The 19,362-nt window shown below is 56.7% G+C and overlaps 1 protein-coding gene across 3 annotated transcripts in view; it reads left to right on the top strand.

Moving 5' to 3' along the window:
• Positions 1–19,362, top strand: part of HSPG2 (heparan sulfate proteoglycan 2) — a 96,707-nt gene that overhangs the window by 37,123 nt on the left and 40,222 nt on the right. For all 3 annotated transcript variants that reach the window (XM_037498667.2, XM_037498668.2, XM_037498666.2), the window contains exons 4-33: positions 4,088–4,197; positions 4,296–4,354; positions 4,652–4,812; positions 6,623–6,751; positions 6,964–7,206; positions 7,295–7,414; positions 9,165–9,296; positions 9,410–9,554; positions 9,638–9,789; positions 9,882–10,028; positions 10,502–10,665; positions 11,140–11,319; positions 11,405–11,601; positions 11,709–11,856; positions 12,552–12,679; positions 13,038–13,124; positions 13,218–13,276; positions 13,435–13,502; positions 14,409–14,549; positions 14,647–14,823; positions 14,978–15,157; positions 15,300–15,418; positions 15,955–16,066; positions 16,237–16,350; positions 16,432–16,559; positions 16,910–16,996; positions 17,481–17,530; positions 17,840–17,934; positions 18,199–18,339; positions 18,696–18,887. In XM_037498667.2, coding sequence (XP_037354564.1) covers positions 4,088–4,197; positions 4,296–4,354; positions 4,652–4,812; positions 6,623–6,751; positions 6,964–7,206; positions 7,295–7,414; positions 9,165–9,296; positions 9,410–9,554; positions 9,638–9,789; positions 9,882–10,028; positions 10,502–10,665; positions 11,140–11,319; positions 11,405–11,601; positions 11,709–11,856; positions 12,552–12,679; positions 13,038–13,124; positions 13,218–13,276; positions 13,435–13,502; positions 14,409–14,549; positions 14,647–14,823; positions 14,978–15,157; positions 15,300–15,418; positions 15,955–16,066; positions 16,237–16,350; positions 16,432–16,559; positions 16,910–16,996; positions 17,481–17,530; positions 17,840–17,934; positions 18,199–18,339; positions 18,696–18,887 — 3,965 coding nt within the window. The remainder of the gene's footprint in view (positions 1–4,087; positions 4,198–4,295; positions 4,355–4,651; positions 4,813–6,622; positions 6,752–6,963; positions 7,207–7,294; positions 7,415–9,164; positions 9,297–9,409; positions 9,555–9,637; positions 9,790–9,881; positions 10,029–10,501; positions 10,666–11,139; positions 11,320–11,404; positions 11,602–11,708; positions 11,857–12,551; positions 12,680–13,037; positions 13,125–13,217; positions 13,277–13,434; positions 13,503–14,408; positions 14,550–14,646; positions 14,824–14,977; positions 15,158–15,299; positions 15,419–15,954; positions 16,067–16,236; positions 16,351–16,431; positions 16,560–16,909; positions 16,997–17,480; positions 17,531–17,839; positions 17,935–18,198; positions 18,340–18,695; positions 18,888–19,362) is intronic.

The following is a 19,362-nucleotide window of genomic DNA, read 5'->3' as shown; positions in this document are numbered from 1 at the left end:
TCTGTCCCTCTCTCAGCTCCTCCTCCTCCCTCTCCTTTCTCTCCAGCCTGCCTTTAGCCACATGCGAGACTCAGAGGCACCTCCCCGCAGGGTCTGGAACCAGGCCTGCCACTGCCTCACCCCACCTTCTCCCTGCCTCTGCCAGGACATACCAGGCCCCACCTGGGCACATGGATCTAAATTCAGACTGAGATCCCTCCCCCACGAGGTGCTGGTTACACAGGGATGGGGGTGTTACCCCCCAACCCCTCACGTCTTAGCAACTTTTATCAACTGATCTCTGGTCCACCCAAGGAAACTGGAGGGATCAAAGACTGGGCTTGGGGGCCTGGGTGTGTGTGGGGCGAGTTCTGTTGAGCAGGGAGTGGGCATCAGATGTTGGGGGTTAATGGGCTCTGGAGATGGCTGGTCAGGTCTGTGTTCCCCAACCCACCTGGGTGCAGGGAAGCTTTGGGCCTCTCACCCCTCCAGCCTCCAAATGAGCTTTCCAGAGAGTGTTAGAACAAGGGCCAGGAGGGCGAGGGCTGACCAGGAAAGCACCCAGTGGATTCTGCCACCACCAGGCAGCCTCGCTCCTTCCAGCAGCCTCAGCTGTGGAGCTGGTGACTGAAATACTTGGGCCTCACCTTCTGCCCCCACCCTAGGCACTGGCTATAGGGAGGCAGCTCAGGGTGGGAGGGGTGGTGCTTGCCCTGACCTGCCTCTGATCTGGAGAAGGCAGTGGTGGGTCAGGCTGGAGGGTCCATGCCCTTCCCAGGCCCTAGGAGAAAGGGTCTTTGTGGAGGCCCAGCCTCCTCCCCCGGGAGTGGGCACATTCCTGGGCAGAGGCCCTGCCTCCCAGCCTATGCTGGGCCATGGGGCTGAGGCCAGGGGCTGGAGTTGGGGGACTCTCAATGGGCCTCTGTGCCTGTTCACAAGGGGCCTCTGTGGCCACGCTCACGGCCCCAACAGTCTGGCCCTCAGAGCCCCACCCTCCCTGCACCGAGAAGCCAAGCCCATCACGGTCCCTGTGGTTGAGGCATTGCCTCACGGCCCCTCCCTTGGTGCAGAAGTCCACTCTGACCTTGCTGGGCCGCCCTGTCCTGACCCCCAGGCCTCAGTCCAGGTCACCAAGGGAAAGGGTCTTGGCTTGGGAGGGGAGTGGTTGCCGACTGGAAGGTCAGGCCTAGCTCAGACCCAGCCGAAGCCACTCCCTGCCCAGCAAATCCTCCATCACCTCTCTGAGTGCACATGTGCCTCAGAGACTCTGCAGCTGCTGTTCCCTCTGCCTGGAATGTGCTCCCCAAAATCTCCCATGGCTCACTCTCTCCTTCAAGGCTCCCCTTTGTGCAAAGGCTTCCCTGGCATCCACTCTGCCCCGCCCTCCCTTTCTCCATAGTCCTTGTCGTCCTTGCACCTCTGTTTTATCTCCTTCATCGTCCCATTAGAAAGTGAGCTCTGTGGGGACAAGACTTGTCATTTGTGGGGTTCACTGCTCTGTCCCCTGCCCCTAGAACACTACTTGGCATATAGTTGGCCCTAGTGTAGATTTGTTAAAGCAACACATGACCCTCACAGATGGGAAGTAACGTAACCGAAGCCATCCCTCAGGTTTGCTACAAGACCAGAGATAATAATCCCAGGTCCCCCTACTACTACGTGGGGTGCATGTCAAGTTTTAAGTACTTTATCTTCCTTACAACACTCTAGGGTGAGCGTGACTAGCATCCCATTTAGCAGTTGAAGACACTGGCTCAGAGAGATTAAATAGCTCGATCAAGGTCACACAGGGTGACCAAGTAGCATATTTGCTCAGAGACTGCTGAGCTGCACTGCTTCTCATGTAATAATAGTTTCTATTATATGGCACATATGTGCCAGGCTCTGTTGTAAGCACTTTGTACAGATTGTAAACTTGTTTTTAATTCATATTAACCTAGCATTTGTAATTTATGCCTTAATTTACAGACATCACAAGACTTAAGGCATAAAAAACTTGTGCATAGGGCCTCCCTGTTGGCCTAGGGGTTAAGTCTCAGTGCTGTCACTGCTACAGCCTGGGTTCAATGCCCGGCCAGGGAGGTGACCCACACATGGCAGAGCAGACCTCTCCTGTCTCGCCCGCTGCTCCCCTTAGCAGTGTATTTCAGTGGATCTGCCTGTTTTGCTCCCCACTCTGTCTCTGATGAGTCCTCTCACCCCTTGCACTTCTGGCCTGTACCCCAGTTCTTTTTTTTAAAACATTTATTTATTTATGCATATAAGAGCTGTGGGATAGGGCCTCCCCGGTGGCGCAGCGGTTGAGCGCTGGGTTACGAAGCTGCGCGCGGCCTCTGCGGCGCCGGTTCGATCCCCGGCTGCTTCCCGGCCACCAGAGGAGGGTCCCACATGGCGCGCAGACCTCTCCTGCCGCCCGCTGCTCCCCTCAGCAGTGTACTTCGGTCCTTCTGCCTGCTCTGCTCCCCGCTCTGGCTCTGGTGAATTCTCTCACCCTCCCGTGCTTCTGACTGTACCCAGTGCTTGTATAAACAAAAAACAAACAAACAAACCAGCAAAACAAATAAATAAAGCATGCCTCTATAAAAAAAAAAAAAAAAAAAGAGCTGTGGGATAGGCCAGAGGTGCAGCAGGGGTAAGGGGAGGAGGGATGAGGATTCACTAGAGACAGAGTAGGAAGCAGAACAGGTGGATTGACTGAAATACACCATTGAGGGGAGCAGCAGGCAAGACAGGAGAGGTCTGCTGCACCATGTGGGTCAGCTGGCTGGCCTGGGAATAGAACTTGTGCTGCATTGGCTGTGGATAGCTTCCTAGTGCTGAGACTTAACCCCTTGCGCTACCAGGAAGGCCCTACAACCCAGTTCTTTGATGCAAAGATAAAAATAATTTTAAAAAACTTGTACATAGTAGGTCATCAAGAAAGGATCAGCTGTGTGTGTTTGTGTGTACACTAGTCTGTGTACACCACAGGCACATGGCATGAACTGATTTAATCTTAATTCAGCATCTGCTGCTTGTCAGTCTCTCTTCTAAGCACTGTGTGTGTATGGATAGCTCATTTGCCACTCATATGAGTTTGTATTTATAGCTTCTTCATGAACTCATGGACATTATGAGATTGAATGTGTATAAAATGTCACATTTAGTGGGTATTTAAGAAACACTGGTTGTGTGTGTATGGTCACACCAATCTATATGAATTGATTCGGCCATCCCTTATTAGTCATTTACTGTGTACTGGGCACTACACGAGCCTGGGGATCCAGGGGAGAATGACACCCAAGGTTCTTCCCCACATCGAGTTCATGGCGCAGAGGTATAGGCAGTAACAGCCTCTGACACTCCAGCACCTGCCCCATGCCAGCACCGGTGTGAGTGCAGAGCAAGATGGCACATGTGACAGCATTCCAGGGGTTCCCTGTGCAACCCGATGTGGCAGATGTAATAAATACCCTCTTTTACTGAGAAGGAAGCAGAGATCAGAGAGGTGAGGTCAGTGCCTGGGCTGTGGCTGATTTCAGGACCCATTATTGCTACTGTGATGTCCTCGGGTCCAGGTATGAGCAGGCAGGAGCTGTGCAATGCGGGGTGGAAGGATGCTCTGATGGGGGGAGCAGAGGGGCAGGAGGAGCCAGAGGAGGTAAGGAGAGCAATTCAGGCAGTCATTTTGAAGGAGGTGATGACTGAGCTAGACTCAGAAGAAGTTGGAGCTATGGGAGAGTGGGAAAGCAAGTTGGGGTCACTCACGGGAATCCCCTCTGAGTAATCTGGACCAATCTCCCCCGGAAGCCACTCCTTCTCCTGCCACTGAGCAGCAGGGGATCCCTCTTCTTCCCCATCTCCTGGTTTCTGGGTCAGGACATTTTCCCATAGATGAAACCCCTCATGTGGGTTGGGTCCTCGGTCCTGACCCCTGATCTGGCCTGCCAGGTCCATCAACACACCTATTCCTATGGGCCGTGCTGGACATAGCTGTGGACACACAAGTGTCAGCCTCAGCAAGAAATGTCTGGGCATTGTGCCTCCATTTCCACCCACTTTTCCAAATGTCTGAGGCCACCACATGCCAGCTGTGCCCTTCCTGCTGACACCCTTCTCCTTTCTGCAGTTTATTTCCGGGCCCTGGTAAATTTCACTCGCTCCATCGACTATAGCCCTCAGCTGGAGGATGCAAGCTCCAAGGAGTTCCTAGAGGTGTCCGAGGCTGTGGTAAACACGGTGAGGTGAAGGGGCTTTGGGGCATGCCCTGGGTGTGGCGGCAGGGTTAGGGTGGGGTAAAGGTGCCTGGAGGCTGATGGTGCTGTGTCCCTCTCCAGCTGGAGGCAGAGTACTTGAAGATTCCTGGAGACCAGGTTGTCAATGTCGTGTTCATCAAGTGAGAAGGGTCCCTGGGGGCTGGTGAGGGACTGGGGAGTAAGCTGGTAGGGCTAACAAGATGGGCAGAGGCCTGGGCACCAGGAGTGGAGGCAGGAGGGGCCTAATGGGATGAATCCCCATAGGTGGAAGTTCAGGAGTTATTGGAGGGATGAGCTGGAGCTTAAGTTGTCCTGCTTGGGGTACGGGCCATCCAGGAGCAGGGGAATCACAGCTCAGGCCTGAGCATCAGGCAGGGAGCTAATGGAGGAGCTGGGATGGCAGGTATCTTTCTCATCCTGTCTCCTGCCATCCCTAGGAAGCTGGACAGCTGGGTCTTTGTGGAACTGGACGTGGGCTCAGAAGGGAATGCGGACGGGGCTCAGATTGAGGAAGTGCTGCGCTCGGTCATCGCCAATGGCTCCATCGCCTCCTACACCACCTCTCTCCAGGGATTCCAGTTCCGACGTCTAGGCACAGGTAATCCCATGCCCTCCTCCAGCTTCCCAGGCTCATGGGGGCTCCCTCTCAGTGTTCCCACCATGGAGGCTCCTAATTTGGGCTTACCCACCACCAGGGACAGGGTACCCACCACCTCCTATACCTGGCGCATCCATCTCAATGGCAGTCTTGGCTTTGGTGGAGCATTATCTGTCTCCTCTAACATGTGTCCTTCAGACAATTCTGCTGTCTCTCTGTAGACCTTTATATTGAGACAAGAGGTAAAAAATTCCTTTCTTCACACAGTATTTTCAGGTCCAAAGCACTTTTGTGTCTAGTAATAACCATCAATTGCTCCCTGAGCACTGACTAGATGCCAGCCACTCTGTAAGGCCCCTCGCAGCCTCCCAAGCTTTCTTAACAACTCCTGTGAAGTGGATATTCCTCCTGCTTTAGACACGAGGCTTCTGAGACCTAGGAGGGAAAAACAACTTGTCCAAATTCAGATAAGCATTTAGTAGAATAACCAAAATTTAAACCAAGCCTTGTGTCTATGCTAATCTTCCAGAACCTGTGATAAGATGAGATGAGAAACTGAGGCTCAGAAAGACTAGGAAACTGGCCCAAAGTCACACAGCATTAGATGTGAAGGCCTGGCCTTTATACTCAATCAGCCCAGGTTTCTTTTCATTGTTCGTCTACTACCCATTTTACTCCAAGTGTTTTCTTCTCTAGACCAGGCTATAGCCCCATCTCTATCTCGGTTCTACTCCCTGGGAGTGGAAAATGTTACCATCCCTGTCTCTGTGGAACCCAGAACTGAACAAACTCCATCCCTTCCCTGGTATAGCCCCATCAGAAAAACAGTGAAACCATCACCTCCTTCATTCTGCACATAAAACCTTAGTTAATGTGCCCGAAGATCAAGTTTGCTCTTTTGGCATCCCTGGGCCCAGGTCTCAATATTGCTGGGGGTTCAGCCCTCTTTTCCCTCTTTTTTTCTTTAAAAAAGATTTATTTATTTATGCATAAAAGAGCTGGGGCACAGGCCAGAGGTGCGGGGGGCGAGAGGACTCACCAGAGACAGAGTGGGGAACAGAACAGGCAGACTAACCTAAGTACACTGCTGAGGGGAGCTGCGGGCGAGACAGGAGAGGTCTGCCTTCCCATGTGGATTTCTTCCTGGCCTGCCAGGAATTGAACTCGTGCTGCAGAAGCTGTGAATTGCTTCATGGTGCGGTGCTTAACCCCTTGCACCACCAGGCCCTTCTCCCTCTTTTCAATGAGACTTCCTGAATAAGGATGGTGGGATGCATGCTGCTCAGCCCTGCGGCCCCCACGTCCCAAGTGGAATGGCTGCTGATCACACCTTCCTTTCCAGCACAGACACCCCCGCCCCCCCCAGCCGCTGTGGCGGCCGCGGTGACACCAGGTGAGAGTATAAGCCAGACCCTGGCCCAGCAGGTACCAAGAGAAGTTAATAGAGGGGAAGAAAGGATGAGGGCAAGATGATGGGGCATCGCCCACCGCTGCCCTTCTCCCCTCCCTCTTTGTCCTTGCGGGCCAGGTTCTGGCCTGCATGCGTGTGACGTGATATGGTTGCATGCATGTGGCATGTTAACAGTATGTGGGGTCTGTGTTAGGGATGGGTAAGGCCACCGCCACACGTCATGCCCCGTGTGTGCTGTGGATGTGCCTGTCACATGTTCCCTGCCTTCACTGAATCAGCAGCAGCAAAAAGGCTTGACACAGGGCCCCAAAGCCCACTGCCACCCATGTGGTGCCTGTGCATCCATGCCGCCTTCCACTAACCCTCACCTGCCCTTCTGACTGCCTCCGCCCCCCACAGTGCCCCAGTATACAAGAGTCTGCACTGAGGCCGAGTTTGCCTGCCACAGCCACAACGAGTGTGTGCCTCTGGAGTACCGCTGTGACCGGAGACCCGACTGCAGGGACATGTCCGATGAGCTCGATTGTGGTGAGGGGCTGCCTGGGGCACGATGCCTGTGGACTCCCAGGGAGGGCCAGGGGTCAGTCTGGGCTGTGAAGAACTGGAGGGAGGTGGGCAGGGACACAGAAAGAGTGATAACAGGGTTGGGAGCTGGGAGGCATGGAGGTACGGGGGTACAGGGAGGTACACGGAGTAAGGAACCACCCCCTGTACCAACGCCAAGCGGGCTCTGCCCACAGAGGAGCCCATCAGCTCCACGCCACCCCATCTGGTGGAGACATCACCTTTACCACCCCGGCCAGAGACAACCACATTGCAGCCACCAGTCACCCCCACCCCTCAGCAGCTGCTTCCCCATCTGCCCGGGACTCTGCACTGTGGGCCCCATGAGGCCATGTGCCACAGCGGGCACTGCATCCCCAAAGACTATGTCTGCGATGGGCAGGAGGACTGCAAGGATGGCAGTGATGAGCTGGACTGCGGTGAGGACCGGGCGGGGGTGTGGATCGGGGTGCAGGCCACCAGCCGGCGGGGGAGGGCTGCTGGCTGAACCCTGCCTGATCCACCCAGGCCCTGCCCCGCCCTGTGAGCCCAATGAATTTGCCTGTGGAAACGGGCACTGTGCCCTCAAGCTGTGGCACTGTGATGGCGACTACGACTGTGAGGACCGCACTGATGAGGCCAACTGCAGTGAGTGCCCTGGGTCCCCCTGGCGCCCCAACCTTCAGGCCTCCTTCCACTGCCTGTCCCTTCTTGGGCTGGTTTGTTTGCTCTCCCTGGCAGAGCAGTCCCTGGGGACAAGCTTTGCAGTGTATCTCTCTTGACATCAGCAAGAAGGGCTCCTGGGTTCTGAGCTCTCCTTGGTACCAAGCTGTGGCTAGAATGCCTGTGCTTATTTTTATTTCCTGTCTATGTTTTATTACCATTAATCTTCTCTTTGTTGTTTATGCTGGCATCTGGGTCAGGTGAGTGGCTAAGAGGTCTTGATATACTGGGGTTTGGTGGTGGTGTTTTGATGTCTGGGTGCATCACAGCCTTCCCTTTATGGACCTAGAGGTTTTTCATCTAGAGCTGGTGTGTTCTTCCATCTTGTCAGCTCTTCATCCATCTATCCATCTATCCATCCAGTCGTCCATTCAACCCCCTACCCGCCCTTCCATTGTGCATCTTTCCAGATCTCCATCCATCCATCCATCTGTCATCCATACATCCATCCATCCATCCATCCATCCATCCATCCATCCATCCATTTATCCATCCTTCCTTCCTTCCTTCCTTCCGTTGGTCCATCTTTCCTTCCATCCATCTATCCATCCATCCATCCATAGAACCAACATCCTTCCTCCTGCCAGTCCATCTAAACAACCATCCATCTACCCATTGCTCATCATCCATCTAGTCAGTTACGACAGTTAAATGGATGAGGCTGGAGAGCCAGAGACCATAGTCAGATAGCATCTTGCATGTCGTGTCCTGTGAGGTGAAGTCTGGGGCTTGTTACCTCAAAACTCAGGATCATCTTCAAACAGTTTCTCTGTGGGCCTGGGTCACGTGTCTGAGGGCATGTGGGCATGACTACTGTCTGTTGGTGCAGCCTCTCCTTGCCTTCCCTCACCTCCCCACTCCACAGCTGGAGAGAGGCAGTGTCTGCCGCAGGCTGGCGGAGTTGGTGACGCTTGCCCGGGGCTCTACATTTAGCTTGTCCCCTGTGAGTGAAAGTTCTGGGGACTGTGGTTGAGGAGCCCTTCTCAGAGGCCTCTGCTGGGGAGCAGCCAGGGAAGGCAAGCCCTTACTGACCGAGTATAGGAAAGAGAACGGGGCCTCTTGGCTTGGGGGCTCGTCGTATGTTGGGACAGAAGCTCCTGAGCGGGTCAGTAGATGGTGCCTTGCGGGCTCCTCTTGCTTCCTTCTCTGTACCCCTATTCCTGTCTGTGTGTCTGTCTCAAGTTCAGTCTCCCTGAGGAAGAACACAGTCCCTGCCTCCTACAGATGCCTAGCTGGGGCCCAGCCCAGGTGCCAGGCCAACTCCAGGTGCCAGTCCACAGGTCAGGTGCCACCTCTGGGCAGGACCAAACAAGGTCTGGGCTGTGCCAGGTGTGTGGTGAGGCCTTTCTGGTGGAGAGAACAGCACCGGGTATTACCTGGTGTCTGAAGATCCTGGCCACGTGGGCTGTGCCTTTGACAGGGGTCTTGTGCTTCTGAGGGTGGGAGGGCCTAAGTGACGATGGCATGCCAGGTATAACTGTTTTGGGGAGTGCAGATGAGTGGGTGGGGGGTGGGGTGATGTGACTAGCTGTAGGCTGGCCAACTGGTCACCCAGACATCGCAGACAGTATTGTGAGAAGGTGGATAGGGTGGGTTGTTGGAGGTAGGAGGGGAATAGGGGTGGCCTTCCCTGAGGGCGGTCCCCTCTGCCCATACCACCTGCCTCTGCCCCCAGCCGCCAAGCGCCCCGAGGATGTCTGTGGGCCCACCCAGTTCCGCTGCGTCTCCACAAGCACGTGCATCCCGGCCAGCTTCCACTGCGACGAGGAGAGTGACTGTCCCGATCGCAGTGACGAGATTGGCTGCAGTGAGCAGGGAGCTGGGGGCAAACTGGGGGTTGTGTTCTGGGTGCTCCTCTGCATTCTCAGCCCCCCTCCCCCCTGCTCCTCATACCCCTCACTCCTCCTCCCTTCTCCCCAGTGCCCCCTCAGGTGGTGACCCCTCCCCAGGAGTCCATCCAGGTTTCCCGGGGCCAGACGGTGACCTTCACCTGCGAGGCCATCGGGGTCCCTACCCCCATCATCAACTGGAGGCTCAACTGGGGCCACATCCCGTCTAATGCCAGGTGCGGCCTGGTGGGGGCTGAGGATGCAGGGAGGCTGGTCCAGGTGGTCCAGGCCTGATCCCACCTTTGTCTGGGGCCCGCAGGGTGACAATGACCAGCGAAAGAGGCCGTGGCACGCTGACCATCCGCGATGTGAAGGAGGCCGACCAGGGTGCCTACACCTGTGAGGCCATGAACGCCCGAGGCATGGTGTTCGGCATCCCTGACGGTGTCCTAGAGCTCATCCCACAGAGAGGTACAGCCGAGGGGCAGGGCAGGCCCCCGGCTGGGGTGAGTGGGCTGGTCTGCCCGTGCTCTGCTTCAACCCACCCCACTGCCACCCCTCAGGGCCCTGTCCTGAAGGACACTTCTACCTGGAAGACAGCGCCTCCTGCCTGCCCTGCTTCTGCTTTGGTGTCACCAGGGTGTGCCAGAGTAGCCGCCGCTTCCGAGACCAAATCCAACTGCGCTTTGACCAGCCTGACGACTTCAAGGGTGCGTGGGTGGGTGGCCCGGCGCGGGGGCAACTGCTGTGGGGGCAGAAGGCGCATCTGGAAAGTGGTAGAACCAGGTCTGGGCACCTGTTCATCAGCTTTGTGGCTCTCTACTGCCCCCTATGGGCTGTTCCAGCCCTGACAGTCCATGGATCTAATGGCAAGCAAAAGGCTCTGAGAAGTCCTGCAGCAAAGAAACTCTGTGAGCTTTCTTTGACCCTTTGGTTCCCAGATACTATTCTACAGCACTGGTTTCCCCCAGAGCACCCTTTGAGGAATATTTCAACACCTCCAGAACTAAAGATGAAATAAAGTACATTTGTTTTGTACTTTTATAAGAGAGATTAAAATTGTCTAAATAAAATTTCTCCCAGAACTTTCCCATCTTTTCTAGGTTACTGCTCCTCAGGGTGGGTGTCTCAGGTGTCTCTAGTACTTGCCACAACCCTCACCCCTCCTTCTCACTGCCCACAGGCGTGAACGTGACGATGCCCTCGCAGCCCGGCATGCCCCCCCTCTCTTCCACCCAGCTGCAGATTGACACTGCCAGGCAGGAGTTCCAGCTGGTCGACCTGTCTCGCCGCTTCCTGGTCCATGACTCCTTCTGGGCTCTGCCTGAGCAGTTCTTGGGCAACAAGGTAAGGGGCTGGGCTGCTGCCACCATGCCTCACATCCCCAGAAACTGCCGGGGTTTCACTCCCTCTGAAGCTAGTAGCCAGCAGGGCCAACTCAACTCTGGGGGAAAGGTGTTGTCACACCCCCATGCAGCCCCCTGTGGACAGGGCCCCTACACAGGGCTCTCAGGTGGAGAGGAATGCTGATTTGGCTTTTGGGAAGGGCCCTGGGTCACTCCCCTGCTGCTGGATAAGGTTTCGTGTCCTGCCTCTGGCCTCTTTTGCTTTTGCACAGCATTATCCTACTCCCCCTCAATCAGACTGAGCATGCCAAAGGCAGAGTCCAAGTTCCACCCATCTCTGCTTCCTGTGCCCAGCTCAGTGCCTGGCACACAGGAGCACTAGGTATACAGAGGGAGGGAGGAGAGGGCAGCTGGACACAGTAGGCATACAGCTTGCCCACAGCTGCCCTGCTATGACCTACCATGTCTTGGCCAGGTGGACTCTTACGGTGGCTCCCTGCGCTACAAGGTGCACTACGAGCTAGCACGTGGCACACTGGAGCCAGTGCAGCGGCCAGATGTAGTCCTCGTGGGTGCTGGGTATCGCCTTCTCTCCCGAGGCCACACGCCCACCCAACCCGGCACCCTGAACCAGCGCCAGGTCCAGTTCTCTGAGGTAGGTGGTGCCTACCTCCCCTCAGAAGGGGGTTCAGGCTGTGTGGGCGCTGATGTGTGACCCCTCCACCTTTGTCCATGTTCAGGAGCACTGGGTCCATGAGTCTGGTCGGCCAGTGCAGCGGGCGGAGATGCTGCAGGTGCTGCAGAGCCTGGAGGCCGTGCTCATCCAGACAGTGTACAACACCAAGATGGCTAGTGTGGGGCTCAGCGACATCATCATGGATACCACTGTCTCCCATGCTACCAGCCATGGCCGTGCCCACAGTGTGGAGGAATGCAGGTGCCTGACCCGACAGGGCAGGGGGCCACAAAGACCCCGGCCAAGATAGGAGAGAAATAGCAGACCCTCCTGGTTCCTGCAGCCCTGTCTTGATCCTGCCCCCACAGGTGCCCTGCTGGCTACACCGGCTTGTCCTGTGAGAGCTGTGATGCCCACTTCACCCGAGTGCCTGGTGGGCCCTACTTGGGCACCTGCTCTGGCTGTAACTGCAATGGCCATGCCAGCTCCTGTGATCCCGTGTATGGCCACTGCCTGGTAAGTAGTGTCCACTCACACTTGGACATTGATTGGGAACAGGGGCAGACCCCAGATTGAGGCTTCCTTATGTCTGTAAGCTAAGTACAAACCTCCAGAATGACTACCATGCTGCCGGTTATCATAATCTCTGGACATATTAACAAAGATAGCATATCGACTAAGGGAGGTGAAGATCTTAATTTTCATCTACCCTAGTCAAACCAATCCTGAGTACTTTGGAAAGCTTGGCCCTTACCAGGGCAGCTCTAAGTGGTAAGATCCTATAAATTATATATATTTCTTAGGAATAGAGGAGGGAGCTAGGATTGTAAAGCTGCTGGAAGGGAGGGCTCAAGCAGGGCAAACTATTATCTCTAAGTCCCTGAAAAACTATCAGGCGTAGAAGGAAAAGACTCCAGGAGAAAGAACTGGCGAGTGGGTGTAGATTAGAAAGTGATGCAGGTTTAGCTCAGGTTAAAGGAGGCAAGCTGTGATGGGAAAAGCTACCATGTGAGGTGAGGAACTCGCCATTGGAGGCAGCCGGCTGTTCCTCTCTCAGCAAAGCTGTGGAGTTATTCCAGTATGGTGGGGGAGGCTGAACCAGACAGTCCTAAAGGCCCATCCTCAAAGAGCCATCTGGCCCAGTGTGGCTGCACATTGGGGCCTGGGGACTGCTCTGCTAAACCTGAAGCTGTCCCTTCCCCCTTTCTCAGAATTGTCAACACAACACAGAGGGGCCACAGTGCAACAAATGCAAAGCTGGTTTCTTTGGGGATGCCACAAAGGCCACGGCCACTGCCTGCCGACCTTGCCCTTGTCCGTACATCGACACCTCCCGCAGGTCAGACCCGGCTTGGGGTGGGGCGGCTATGGCTGGGGGTGTGGGCCATGCAGCATGCTAGGGGCACACTCTGGGCAGGGAGCTGGGAGACCTTGGTTCAAATCGTGGACACTCAGTTGTTTTCTGCCCCTTGACCTGTTCAGGCCTCAGTTTCTTTTTCCATATAATGGACCCATGTGTCTTCTTAATGTTGCTCTGAGGCTGTAGATCAAGAGCAAGTGGACAAAGACATGACATCATACCTCACAACCTATTGTGTCCCTGTGGACAGCAGACATTTCACAGGGTGACAGCCTATGACCTCACCTGACCCACCACTGCAGCCCTGCCCCGTGTTATGTCCACTTGATACCCACAGATTCTCAGATACCTGCTTCCTGGACACAGATGGCCAAGCCACATGTGACGCATGTGCCCCAGGCTACACGGGCCGCCGCTGCGAGAGGTGAGGAATTGCTGGCAGGGCCTGGGAGAAGTAGGCTGTACTGGGGGACGGGGGGACATGGAAATGCCGCTGACCATCCTACCTCTCCCCCAGCTGTGCCCCCGGATATGTGGGCAACCCCATTCAGCCAGGCGGAAAGTGCAGGGCCACCAGTGAGTATTATAGCCACCATCTCTGGGGACCGATCTCCAGTCCTGGAGGCTAGTCCAAATCCCATGAACCTCTGGGAGCTGTCGCCCGCTATCCCTCATCTGCCCAGACTGTGTAGTCCGTTCCATCTGCCCTGCTGACACCCACTTTGTACCTGCAGCCCAGGAGATTGTGCGCTGTGATAATCGAGGCAGCATAGGGACCTCTGGGGAGACCTGCCTTTGTAAGGTACGTGTAGCCCCCTCGCCCCGGCCCCTCGGCCGTGGGTCCTGGCACAAAGCTGGAAGATGGGGCAAGGAGGCTTCTTCCTCTCTGTAGCTCCTTGGCTGGTGGGTGGTGACTGAGCCAGAGGTAGATGGACCTGGCTGGTTCGTCTTCCCCCTCCAAAAAGGTAGCCTGGCAAAGGGAAGGAGCTCTGGTTGGAGAGCGCTGGTTGGGGAGTCAGGTGGCCTGGGTCCAAGTCCCAGATCCCTTGCCAGTCTTCTTTGTGTAACTGTAGTGTCCGATTGTACCTTTGACCACACCTTAATCCTCGTGCTGACACAGTAATGCAGGTATTAGCATCCCCGATTTACAGATAAGGAAATGAAGGCTCAGAGGAGGGAAGTCATTTGCATTTAGAGTGGGAGAATCAAGTGTCAGTGGAAAAAAGAACTGACAGATTTTGAAATCAGGTATTCCTGATCTTAACTCTCAGGGTGGATTAATAAGCCAGGCGACCTCGTGTGAATCATTTCCCATCCCTGAGCCTCAGTTTCCTCGTGTGAAGCATGGAGATGCCACATACCTCTCCAGGGATCTAGAGGGCTTAAATGAGATAACTGAACAGAAACTAGCACAGTACATGAAACACTATATGAATAGTAGCAATCATTAATTTACCCAAGTGGCTATGTTTCACCTCTGAATTTATCTGTGAGCCCTCTAGCAACCAAAGAGAAAGGGGAAAAATGTCTGGTTGTATAAGCTCCCATTAATTGGGAATTGTTGACATGGTGGCAACCCCTCTACTTATGTTCTTTCCACGGCTCCCTTTGGCCTTGGGTCCCCATGTAGAATGTGAGCGAATTAGCCAGGAAGCTCCAGGAAGCCCCACCGTGGGCCACCCTGCAGCTCCCAGCTCTGTGCCTGCAGAACAACGTGGTGGGGCGCCTGTGCAACGAGTGTGTGGCTGGCTCTTTCCACCTGAGTAACCACAACCCCGATGGCTGCCTCAAGTGCTTCTGCATGGGTGTCAGTCGCCAGTGCACCAGCTCCTCCTGGAGCCGAGACCAGGTACTGATGCACGGCAGGAGGGCGGGCACACAGGTGGGACCACTGAGCCCCAGTCTCCCACCCCACAGCCCCCATCCTGGCTTATTCTCCCCTCCAGGTGCACGGGACCTCTGAGGAGCCCACTCAGTTCAGCCTGACCAACGCTGCAGGCACCCACACCACCAGCGAGGACATCTCATCCCCCTCACCCGGGGAACTGGTCTTTTCCTCCTTCCACAACCTCCTAACCGGACCCTACTTCTGGAGCCTCCCTTTGCGCTTCCGTGGGGACAAGGTAGGCAGCAGGTGGGAAGAGAAGGGGAATTCCAGGCAGCAGGACCAGTACAGCAAAGGCTTGGGAGCAGGAGAGGCCTGGTGCCTTGGGAGCCGAGAAGGGTGGCTGGAGCGCTGGCGGGGTGCAGCTGAGCACCGTCCACCCTGTGCCCCAGGTCACCTCCTATGGAGGAGAGTTGCGCTTCACGGTGACCCAGCGGCCCCACCCTGGCGCCCTGCCCCTACACCGGCAGCCCCTGGTGGTGCTCCAGGGCAACGGCATCGTCTTGGAGCATCACACCTCCCAGGACCTTATTCCTGGCCAACCCAGCACCTTCACCGTGCCGTTCCGGGAGGTGAGCATGCCACTCCCAGAACCTTCCATGGCTGGGGTGTGGGGCTGGGAGGGCCGGGGCTGTTAGGCCCCCTGCTCCTCACTCAAGGGTGTCAGTGTGCCAGGATGTCGGATTTGCAGCACTTGTATCATTTCCTTGGCAGCAAGCCTGGCAGCGGCCCGACGGGCAGCCGGCCACACGGGAGCACCTGTTGATGGCGCTGGCGGGTATTGATGCCCTCCTGATCCAGGCATCCTATACCCAGCGGCCAGCTGAGAGCAGGTGCCTGGGGCCCGGGCGGGAGGACAGAGGGGGCATGGCACTGTGGCTCCAGTTTAAGCGGGGTGATGCGGAAGAGCCAGGCTGCCAGCTCTGCCACACACTGGCCGCATGGCCCTCTTTTGCTTCCCTTTCCTCCTCTGTAAAATGGAGATGATAACAGTGCTTCCCTCACAGGGCTTGGCTTAGGTCAGGTTCCCTCAAAGCAAAGCAAGGTGAACCTTGGAGTGGGGAGAGGGAGAGGAAGAGGCCTCTAGCCTCAGCTTCACCCACGGAGCTCTGAGGGTCATCGTGCTTTGAGACAAAGGGGCTTTTGCACCCTGGGCAGTCTGTCATTGGTCACTCCAGGGAAGCAGGTAGTTCACCTACCTGGCAAGGAAGGCTCATTGCCCTGGGGAAAGCAGTTGTGTGAGCCATTCATGGAGCCCTGTCAGCAGCTGGGCAGTATGGGGCCCCAGTAGCACCAAGACAGGGCATTTGGGGATAAACAGAGGCCTGGCCCCAAGGAGTGCACATTCACAGGGGGCCTGTCACTCCAGGGTCTCTGGCATCACCATGGACGTGGCTGTGCCCGAGCACACGGGCCAGGATCCTGCCCTGGAGGTGGAGCAGTGTACCTGCCCACCTGGGTACCGCGGCCCCTCCTGCCAGGTGAGCCCTGACCCTGACCCATCCAGCCCGCTCCCTCCCTGGTACTCCCTGGCCCTGCCTTCTGTCACTCTCCCCACCGCCCTAGTCCCGCCCTGCCCGGCCACCCAGTGTCCCTGCCCCCTTCTGAGTCTGACAGGGAAGCCCCTCACTGTCATCTTCCTGCCCCCCAGGACTGTGACACCGGCTACACACGCATGCCCAGCGGCCTCTACCTGGGTACCTGTGAACGATGCAGCTGCCATGGTCACTCGGAGGCCTGTGAGCCCGAAACAGGAGCCTGCCAGGTGAGCCCCGCCGCCTTCCTTCCCACCCCAGGGATCTGTGGCCATTGGGAGCCTGGCCTTAACCCATCTCTACTCCTCCAGGGCTGCCAGCATCACACGGAGGGTCCTCGGTGTGAGCAGTGCCAGCCCGGGTACTACGGGGACGCCCAGAGGGGGACGCCGCTGGACTGCCAACCGTGCCCGTGCTATGGAGCCCCCGCCAGTGGCCAGTGCGTCCATCCCTGCCCTTTCCTGAGATGTCCACCTGCCCCTTTCCCGAATCTTCCTCCCAGCAGGCCCCTCTGAGAGGCAGTGGTTGAATCCTGCCCTTGCCCTTCCTCATGTGTAATTTGGCATGAGATGCACTTCCCTCCTGGCCTTGGCTTCCTCCTCTGTGATTTGGGGACAGAGATGCCCCACCCCAATGCCCCATCAATTGAGGTGATGGACATAAACTCAGGACAGAACTGGCATGGAGCTGGCACTCACATCACATAGTTCCCATGCCCACTCCCCACCTCCTGCCCTGGACGAAGGGCTGCCCCCCTTCTCACTGGAAATTTGCCCTCCACACCCTCAGGGCCACCCACACTTGCTTTCTGGACACAGACGGCCACCCCACCTGTGATGCGTGCTCCCCAGGCCACAGTGGGCGTCACTGTGAGAGGTGAGGTGCAGGGTGGGCAAAGTGGGGGGTCGTGCAGGAGGAACTATCTCTGGAGTCCTCAGGCTGGCCCCTGCCCTCCTGACCAGAGGGACCAGAGCCTCCGTCTCACCTCACACAGACCCCAGGAGATAATCAGCTCCTCTCCCTGAAAGCCTCCCCCCATAGCCCACATTCAAGGCCTTCAGATTCCAGTCTGCAGTCCACCGCCAACCCCCAGCACCCCTGCTCAGTGAGGGCAAAGTCTCCCCACAAAATCCCTCATTCTTGCTGGAGGTGCTAGGTTGGGGGCCCGGGGACCTGGGACATATCCCTGCCTTTTTCCCGCCTGTCCCCGGCTGTGATGGGGTGAGTCAGGCTGATTGTTGCTCCCAACCTGGGAGGTCACTGAGTTCAGTAGAGGCCGCCTGGCCCACTCCCGGTGCAGCAGGCTCCCCGCAAGTCTCTGCTTCTGCCCCCATTCATCAAATGCTTGCTCTCTTCCTAGGTGTGCCCCCGGTTACTATGGCAATCCCAGCCAAGGCCAGCCATGCAGAAGTGAGTAGGCTCCGGAGGCCCTTGGGGTGGGCTACCCAGTCTCCCCCCAGGGCTAAGCGAGGGCAGAGCCTTTGTTTTCCGCCAGCCTGGGCCAAGGGTCAGCCTGACCTGACCCTTCTGGGCCTCGGCTGCTTTGTCTGGGGAATGGGGTTAGTAATATGTCCGCCCACCCCAGAAGCCTGCTGTGAACATGCGGGGTGTTCAGAAATAAGCATTCCCTCTCAGTGGTGAGTCAGGTGACCAGAGGGCGGTGGGAAGGGGGTCTTGGGTGGTGGGCTTGGGATCCCAGCTGTGGCCTCCCTGTCTCAGGAGATGGCCAAATACCAGACCTGAACGGCTGTGGCTGCGACCCCCAGGGCAGCATCGGCAGCCAGTGTGACGCTGCTGGCCAGTGCCAGTGCAAGGTGAGTCCTGCGCTGGCCCCCTGCAGAGGCCCTAACTCCCCCTACGGCTATCTCTGCAAACCCCCACCTCCTTACCTAGAGGGCCCGTCTCTGCCCCATTGCTGGGTACCTGGTGGGAAGTCAGGCAACATCTGACAAGAACTGGGGTCCAGACATGGGGGCAACAGGTGTTCACCTTGACTACCAGCAATGTCTGCAAAGGCTGACCTCAGAAGCTGCTGTTAGGAGTGCAAGAGTCCCACCCTTCCTATCTCGCCCACCCAGGCCCAAGTAGAAGGCCTCACCTGTAGCCACTGTCGACCCCACCACTTCCACCTGAGTGCCAGGAACCCTGATGGCTGCCTGACCTGCTTCTGCATGGGCGTCACCCAGCAGTGCGCCAGCTCCTCTTACACCCGCCACCTGGTAAGAGCCTGTGAGTTGCCCCCACCCTGGGGCTGGCCCCTGCCTCCTCCTGACTTGCCCTCAGGGCAAGAAGCCTGACCCTGCATTGTCTCTATTGCCTATGAGGATACCCACTCCATGCCTCTATTATTCCCATGTGAGCACAGATCCTGGCAACCCTTGCCCCTACCCCAGTATCCTCTCCACAACCTCATTATCATTCTCAGCCCTGAGCCAGTCCCCCCCATTGTCCACCCTATTCCCCCATTATTTTTGTCCCAGTCCTGAGCTCAGCAACCCCCCTTACCCACTCTAATGCCCCCCCAAATGCCTGCCCCACTGCCCAAGATGACATCCCATTCTCCTTCTGCTGGCAGATCTCTACCCACTTTGCCCCCGGGGATTTCCAAGGCTTTGCTCTGGTGAACCCACAAAGGAACAGCCACCTGACGGGGGGTTTTACCGTGGAGCCCGTGCCCGAGGGGGCCCAGCTATCCTTCAGCAACTTCGCCCACCTCGGCCACGAGTCCTTCTACTGGCAGCTGCCAGAGACGTACCAGGGAGACAAGGTATGAAGCGCAGCAGGGGCTGACAGGCCACCCTCCTGCCAGCTCTGAGCCCAACTCAGACATGAGTTGACTTCAGAGGTGCCTCGGCCACGTTGTAGTTAGGCTTGTGACCTTTGGAGCCAGCTAGGCCTCAGTGTGAACCCAGCTCTGCCACTTCCCACTCGTTGTTTTTTGATAAACCTCAGCTCTGGGTGGCGGGAGGCCTGGGGCTCTTCACACCTGGCACATAAATGGTACTCACCCGCTAATGATTATTAGCTTTCAGGCAGTTGGTCAGCACGGGTCCCGGCTGAGGCCTTCCAAACACTAGGACAGATGAGACACAATTTCCGTTTCGTTCATTTTCTCGCTCAAAGTTCACTCGTCCGCTGGTTGGCACTGTGCAGCTGTTGGGTGTGCTAAGAACTCTTACTCTAGGTCAGGTACTCTGCGACAGGCACTTTCGCTGGAGACTGCTACTGTCCTATCCCACAGA

The sequence above is a fragment of the Talpa occidentalis genome, unplaced genomic scaffold, assembly GCF_014898055.3.
Source record: "Talpa occidentalis isolate TD23 unplaced genomic scaffold, MPIMG_talOcc4v2.1 talOcc4.9, whole genome shotgun sequence".
NCBI classification, from domain to species: domain Eukaryota; kingdom Metazoa; phylum Chordata; class Mammalia; order Eulipotyphla; family Talpidae; genus Talpa; species Talpa occidentalis.
Note: the sequence above shows the minus strand (reverse complement) of the source record. Positions and strands in the feature narration are given on the sequence as shown.